At 52.5% G+C, this 6840-nt stretch overlaps 1 protein-coding gene across 1 annotated transcript; it reads left to right on the forward strand.

Moving 5' to 3' along the window:
* Window positions 1–1272: 1272 nt before the first annotated feature.
* Window positions 1273–5412, forward strand: FOXI3 (forkhead box I3). Its single transcript, XM_028122340.2, has 2 exons — window positions 1273–2005; window positions 4790–5412. Exons 1-2 carry the CDS (start codon window positions 1273–1275, stop codon window positions 5410–5412), a joined length of 1356 nt encoding a protein of 451 aa, XP_027978141.2.
* The last annotated feature ends 1428 nt before the right edge of the window (window positions 5413–6840 follow it).

Raw genomic sequence — 6840 nt, forward strand, 5'->3', positions numbered from 1 at the left:
AGGGGGGTGGATTTCCGAATTATTAAATATTCTCAACTGGCCCTCTGCAATTGGCAAACAGAAAAGCGCTTTCCTCCCTCCCCTCTCTTAAGTGACAATCTCAGACTTGTCACCTGTTAAGAACATACTTAGGATAATTTTAATTGTAAAGGAAACAATTTTCTTATTGTTGTTCGGAGCGAATAATGATTGCGGGGCACGTGGGGTCGCCACAGTATTTTACCTGTTTCGCTTGTTTTTCCAGGCAGGAACCGCATTTCAAAACTCAGAGAAGTAGAAAGCAAGTCCTATGCCATAATTCGTTGAGACCATTTTTGTAAATGAGCGCTTCTGGCACAGTTTAAATTACAGTTGGCTTTAAAATGCTAATTCCGAACCCACTTATTTAAATGTCTCTGAAAACACACACCCTTCTGTTTTTGAAGAAAACAAATCACACCAAAAGATTGCACAAACCGGACTTAAAATGAACAAATACTTCCCGAATGTGAACGAACATATAGTTATGTGTTTAGAGACACGGTTAGAAAAATTAAAAACCGATTTCAGTCACTCCCATCACAGAATCCCCTAGGGAGAAGGGGACACTCCAAGGATGCCCGGTAATAAAATCTACCGTATAACTCCAAAGAGTTGTTAATCGCGTCTATTATTTTCGGCTAGAAGACGATGTGTTGAGACTGGCCGTGAATCCAGTAACTCAATGACAAAAGGTGCAGAAGCTTGAGGTAGAAAACCACAGGGGGTTAGGCAGGTGGTCTGAGCGGCCACCCAAACTCATCTTGGGGACTTTTTAGAAAACAGTTGTAGTGTTTGGGTTATCTTCTCTCGGTTTCAATATTCGTTATTTTTATTTTTTTTCCTGGGCTAAGACCGCGTCGGCTGGGAATGAGGTGCTTTTAGCCTTCAACCTGGAGGCGCCGGCCTACGCCGGCCTCCCCCCCCCCGCCCCCCGGGCTCCCGCCCGGCCGAGGAGGGGCTTCGGGGGGCTCCCGGGGGCTCCGGGGGCGGGGCGGGGCGGGCCGGGCGGGCGGCGCGAGGGCTGGGGCGCGCTCCGCCGGGTAGCGCGGGCAGGTGGGGCGTGGCGGGGGCGTGGAGAGCCCGGGCCCGCGGGCCGCCGCCCAGCCCCGGGCCGGCCCGGGAGGAGCCGCGCCGCAGACGGTTATAAGAAGCCGAATCGCAGGCGTTCTGCGCGCCTCCGCCGACCCCCTGCTCGAGCACCGGTCGCCCTGCGAGGGCCGAGGCGGGGCCGCGGGGTGGGCCCCCAAAGGGATGCTCTCGCCCGAGCGGCGAGACCAGCCCCGCTCGCCCCTCGCCGCGGCCGCCGCGCCGCACCCGCCGACGGCCCCCGACATGGCTCTCTACTGCGGCGACAACTTCGGCGTGTACTCGCAGCCCGGCCTGCCCCCGCCCGCCGCCGCCGCCGCCGCCCCGGGCGCCCCCCCGGCCGCCAGGGCGCCCTACGGGCTGGCAGACTACGCCGCGCCGCCCGCCGCCGCCGCCAATCCCTACCTGTGGCTCAACGGGCCGGGAGTGAGCGGCCCGCCCGCCGCCGCCGCCGCCGCCGCCGCCGCAGCTGCCTACCTGGGCGCCCCGCCGCCGCCGCCGCCACCGCCCCCCGGGGGCGCCGCCGGGCCCTTCTTGCAGCCGCCCCCCGCCGCCGGCACCTTCGGCTGCGCTCAGCGGGCCTTCGCGCAGCCCGCGCCCGCAGCGCCCGCCTCGCCTGCGGGGCCCGCCGCGCCGGGCGAGCTGGGCTGGCTGTCCATGGCCAGCCGCGAGGACCTGATGAAGATGGTGCGGCCACCCTACTCGTACTCGGCGCTCATTGCCATGGCCATTCAGAGCGCGCCCGAGCGCAAGCTCACGCTCAGTCACATCTACCAGTTCGTGGCCGACAGCTTCCCCTTCTACCAGCGCAGCAAGGCCGGCTGGCAGAACTCCATCCGCCACAACCTGTCGCTCAACGACTGCTTCAAGAAGGTGCCCCGCGACGAGGACGACCCAGGTGAGGGCGCAGGACAGGTGCTTCCCGGCCGGGGAGGGTGGGGGAGCGGCGCCCGGGCAGGGGCCCCGTCGGTGTGGGGCTGGCTTGGAGCTCCGCGCGGAGTCTTCTCTAACTGCCGATGGGAGCCGGGGTGGGGAACAACCACCCGAACCTCGGACCTCGTCTGGCTGGGGTGAGGGCAAGCCCGAGGACAAAGAGAACTATCAGAGGATCCTCAGAGCGGGGAGCCGGTGAGGGTGGAGCTCGCCCCTTAACACACACGCACACACCTGCACCCACCCACACGCACGCGCTCGCGCAGAGCCTGGCCAGTTAGAGAAAAAAGAAAAAGACCGTATCTTCAAACGGGACGCCACCCCTGGGTGGTGGTCATCATGCGGATTGAAGGGAGGGTTCAAGGCACAGGGAGGGAGATTAGGAATAAGTACACGCGTGGGATCTCAGATAAGGGACGACTATAAAGGGATTCAGGTGAACTGTGAATCCCATCACATTTCACGGAAGAGGTGATGAGAGACCAAGGCCGTTCGAGCTGTCCCTGGATGCACTTCCTGCACCAGGTTCCTAAGACTCACCGTGTCCTTCATGAAACAAGCATCTACTTTGAGAGAGATGATTAAGGGTAGTGGCACGGGCATCATGAGAGAGGGCCGGCCAGAGGAATGAGAGAGCTTTAGCCGGGTCCTGCAAATCGTGGTTTTGGTGCCTTAACTATTTAGAAATGTAAAAATGAAAACCCCAAATTTGCTGCGTTCTGATCTAAGCCCTCGGGTTGAGGAGAACTGGGTTACAGTGGGGTGTTGTGAGTGGTTTTCCTCTACCTGAGAAAGGGGGCGAAGAAAAGCTCAAAAAGGAGAGAAACACGATTATACTTGAGGTTTTCAGAAGGCTCTTGGAACCAGGGAGGTGGGGACAGAGGTGTGATGGGCAAAAGAGAAGAAATGGTTTCAGTTGCATGCTACAGAGATCCAGGATTTTGTGTAAAATGCTCTGGAGTGTTCCCCCCTGAACGTATTCTAGAGTGGTGCTTTCCAATAGAAATACAGTATAAATCACCTGTGATAGCATATTTTCTAGTAGCCACATTAAAGAAGGTAAAAAGAAACTGATGAAATTATTTTTAATATTTTAAATAACCCAAAATATTGTTTCAACATATAGCAAACATAAAAATTATTACTGAGATACTTTTTTACTTATTTATTTTTTTGGTATTAAGTCTTCAGACTCTGTGTTTGATTCCACATGGCATTTTGGACTACCCACTTTTCAAGTGCCCACAGCCATGTGTGGCAAGTGGTTACTGTATTGGACAGGGCATACAGTTCTAGAAGATGAAGCTTCCCGATTTGGCCTCTAAACCACCCGAGATTATCATGTTAATTGTCATGTATATTCTTTTGGACTGCCTAAAAAGGTGGTGTCTTTAGCTAGTGTCTTGTCAAAGCATTTGGTACTAAGGGGCACAATATAAATATACTTATAGGTGCAGGTACTATCATTTAGGTGGTAGTTGTATGAATAAGAATTTTTTTGGCAACTATTTGCAAAAAATGTGTTAATGAAGATAATGGGTTTGGAGGGGTGTGTGCTAGTTTGTGCAAGCAACCTAACACAATAGTTAGGTAAGAATGCTGAGTCTAGAGCCAGCCTGCTTAAATCCCAGCTCTACCATTGCTAACAGGGAATACTGCAGGTTACTAACCAACCTGCTCCTCAGTTTCCCCATCTGACAAATGGAGGCACTAATAATTGCCTGTCTCCACAGAGCTGTGAGGAGCAACTGAAGTTGCCCATGTAAAGCACCCTACAAGATGAGTGCTTACCAGTGCTTTCACACGGCGAAGATTCTATTTACCAGAAGTGATAAAAGCTATTGAGAGAAAATCCTCCAAGATGATAGGTCTTTTTTTACCTCAGTTGTACGAAGTAGTGAGGGAAATTGTTTAAGCAGAAGACTGGCACTGCATACATTACCTGAGGCTCTGGTCTGAGATCTGCTGGGGATTGGGGGGGGGAGGGGGCAGGAACAGATGGCCAGAGATGCAGGGCATCTCCTGCTCAAGGTGAGGAGGGGATGTAGACTCCAGGAGCTTCCTGTACCCTGAACAATGCTATTTAACGAGATGTTGTTAAAAGAATTGATTGCTCAGTAATAACTTTTGTAATTTTTGTTTAGTAAGACAAATGATTAGTAAGACAAATGATTGGGTATTTGAGGTTGCCTTCTCCGGTGGAGTGGGGTTTTTTTGTTTTGTTTTAGGGGCAAATATTGTACCCTTTCAGCAAGTCATAATGATAACAGATAGTGATTTTTCACTGCTTACTGTGTACCAGCTACTGTGCGGAGACACCATTTAACCCTCGCAGTCGATCTGTGAAACGGGTATTATTTTTATGCCTACTTCTGTAAAGAAATGGAGGTTCACATTTAAGCAGCGCCAGGATTTTGCAAGGGCTCAGCTTATGGATCTGGAGGGGAAGGTGTTGGGTAATTAAAGGTGTCTTGGGTCTAGAAGTAAGTCTTAAGATTTAGGTAGCAGACACTGATGGGGGGGGGCGGGGCGTGGAAACGGCCAGAACATCTTTGTTCCAGATTTCTCCTTGAAGGTGAAGACTAAAATCTCCCCAAGAGGATAAACTTAAAAAAACAGTCGAGTGGACAGAGCATCCTGGTCAGCATTTTAACGAGAGAGTCTGTGCTCCTCGTTCCAGAACTGAAGCTGACTACACAGGCGTGAACTAGGTCCTTCTCTAACTTGTGTGCCTTTCTCCTCTCCATAGGGAAAGGGAATTACTGGACCCTGGATCCGAACTGTGAGAAAATGTTTGACAACGGGAACTTCCGTCGGAAGCGGAAGCGCCGCTCCGAAGCCAGCGGCCCCTCCACGGTGGCTTCAGGGACCACAAAATCGGAAGAAGGGCTCGCCTCCGGATTGGGGTCGGGCGTGGGCGCGAAGCCCGAAGGAGACAGCCCCTCCGCGTTGCTAAGGCCGTCCCAGTCCCCCGAGCCTCCCGAGGGCACCAAGAGTACTGCGTCGTCCCCGGGAGGATCCCTGCTCACCTCTGCCCCTTGCCTCAACACCTTCTTCAGCAGCCTGAGCACCCTGAGTGTCAGCAGCAGTGGGAGCGCCCCGCGGGCTGTCCCCGGCAGCCGCCACCTAGGGATCCAGGGGGCGCCCCTAGCCTCCAGCAGCACGTTCCCCGCCAGCTCCATCCCCGAAGCCCCGCCAGACAGCTTGCAGCTGAGTCACAGCGCTAGCAACGGCAGCAGCCAGAGGTCTTCCTACTACAGCCCCTTCCCCGCCAGCACCGGAGGGGGTCAGAGCAGCCCGTTCAGCAGCTCCTTCTACAACTTCAGCATGGTCAACAGCCTCATCTACCCCCGCGAGGGCTCCGAGGTCTAGGACAGCCGCCCCTCGGAGTTGAATATGCACACCTGAGATCTTGTGAAATGCTGATTTCCAGGCCGTAGGTCTGGGGCAGCAGGTGGCATTCTGCATTCCTCCGGAGTCCCAGGTGTTCCTGTGGCCCGATGGGAATAGTAGAGAACTCTTCCTACAGCCCTGCAAGCTTTTACAGGTTTCCCTGGAGAGAAAGCCACCTCACTCTGTTCGGGGCAGTGCCTGTGAGCCCTGTGAGGGCAGGGACCATGTCTGTTTTGTCCGTCACTGTACAGCAGGGTTCTGAGCTCAGATGTGTCGAAGGGCCAGCCAAAAAAACAAAAGAATGAAGTTGGTCAGGTAGCAAAAAAGGCAGCGGTTGACCATTGAAGCAGGTAAGGGAGTGTTTGGGACTGACCAGCTAAAGGCTGCTATGGGCCGTTTAGTTATTTCCTGCCTGGCAGCATCCTGATTTTTCTAGAAAAGTCAGATATCTGGATTTTTATAGGAAACCTTCCTTTGCATTTTTTTTTTTTTTTGGCCACTAATTAAAATTTTTTTAAATCCTGCGCTAGGACATACCACAAATCCTCTGAGCTACATCCGGCTCACACATCACCTCTGCTTAGGCTCCGTGTCTGGGCCATGGCAATAGCGGTGAAACTGCCCAAGCAAGCCCTGGGTGCCGAGCGCTATTTCAGACAGATACTCGACGTGTATTAGGTCATTTAATCCTCACAACAACCTTGGGAGATAGGTATGGTTACTACCCCTCATCTTCTGTGTGAGGGCAGTGTGGCTCCAGGAGGTCAGGTGTCTCCCCCAAGGTCACACAGATGGTAAGGTGTGGAGCTAGGGTCGGGTTCAGGCAGTCTGGTTACAGAGCTGGTGCTGGAAGGTTTGTTGTGGTTCTGAAAAACGAAGTTGCCATTGTCCATAGGCAGACGTAGCGTCTAGGGGGTAGGAATGAACTCGATCTCATTTGACCAAAGATTTCTGATTGAAATTATCACTTGAGATGTTGCCCTGAGCAGCAAGGACAGACACCACATCTGCGTTCTGCTGCCATACGCCTGAGGTCTGGGGTGACCATGGTCCTCATTAACTTGATGTCCTAGCCCTTTTAGCATGTGTCCTGGATTTTTCATTTTTTTAAAACAAAATATTAGAATTTAATTAAAAATAGTTTTTAAATGGAATTTTTATAGTTTCTTAATAAACGATTTGTTGTCAAAATTTTTATTTTTAGCACTCCCTTTTACTTCGCAAGAGGTATCTTCATTTTGATAGTGTTTATGGTCACCCTCCCAGAGCCCAGCAGAGTGTCTGGTCCATGGCAGATACTCAGCCACTGTTTGAACTTAATATAAGAGGTGCTAATTAAAATGTGGATAATTGTTGATTTATTGGAACAGCCTCCATTAAGATGAACATAATGTCCTGAATTGCCTT

This window comes from Eumetopias jubatus, unplaced genomic scaffold (genome assembly GCF_037043125.1).
Source record: "Eumetopias jubatus isolate StellerSeaLion01/CBP00866 unplaced genomic scaffold, mEumJub1_p1.0 scaffold_9, whole genome shotgun sequence".
NCBI classification, from domain to species: Eukaryota; Metazoa; Chordata; class Mammalia; order Carnivora; family Otariidae; genus Eumetopias; species Eumetopias jubatus.

Bases quoted from the DNA above. Each gene is read 5' to 3' on its own strand.
- FOXI3 (XM_028122340.2), top strand. From the start codon at position 1,273: ATGCTCTCGCCCGAGCGGCGAGACCAGCCCCGCTCGCCCCTCGCCGCG. The intron at 2,006-4,789 runs GTGAGGGCGCAG...TCCTCTCCATAG, and splicing joins CCGCGACGAGGACGACCCAG to GGAAAGGGAATTACTGGACC.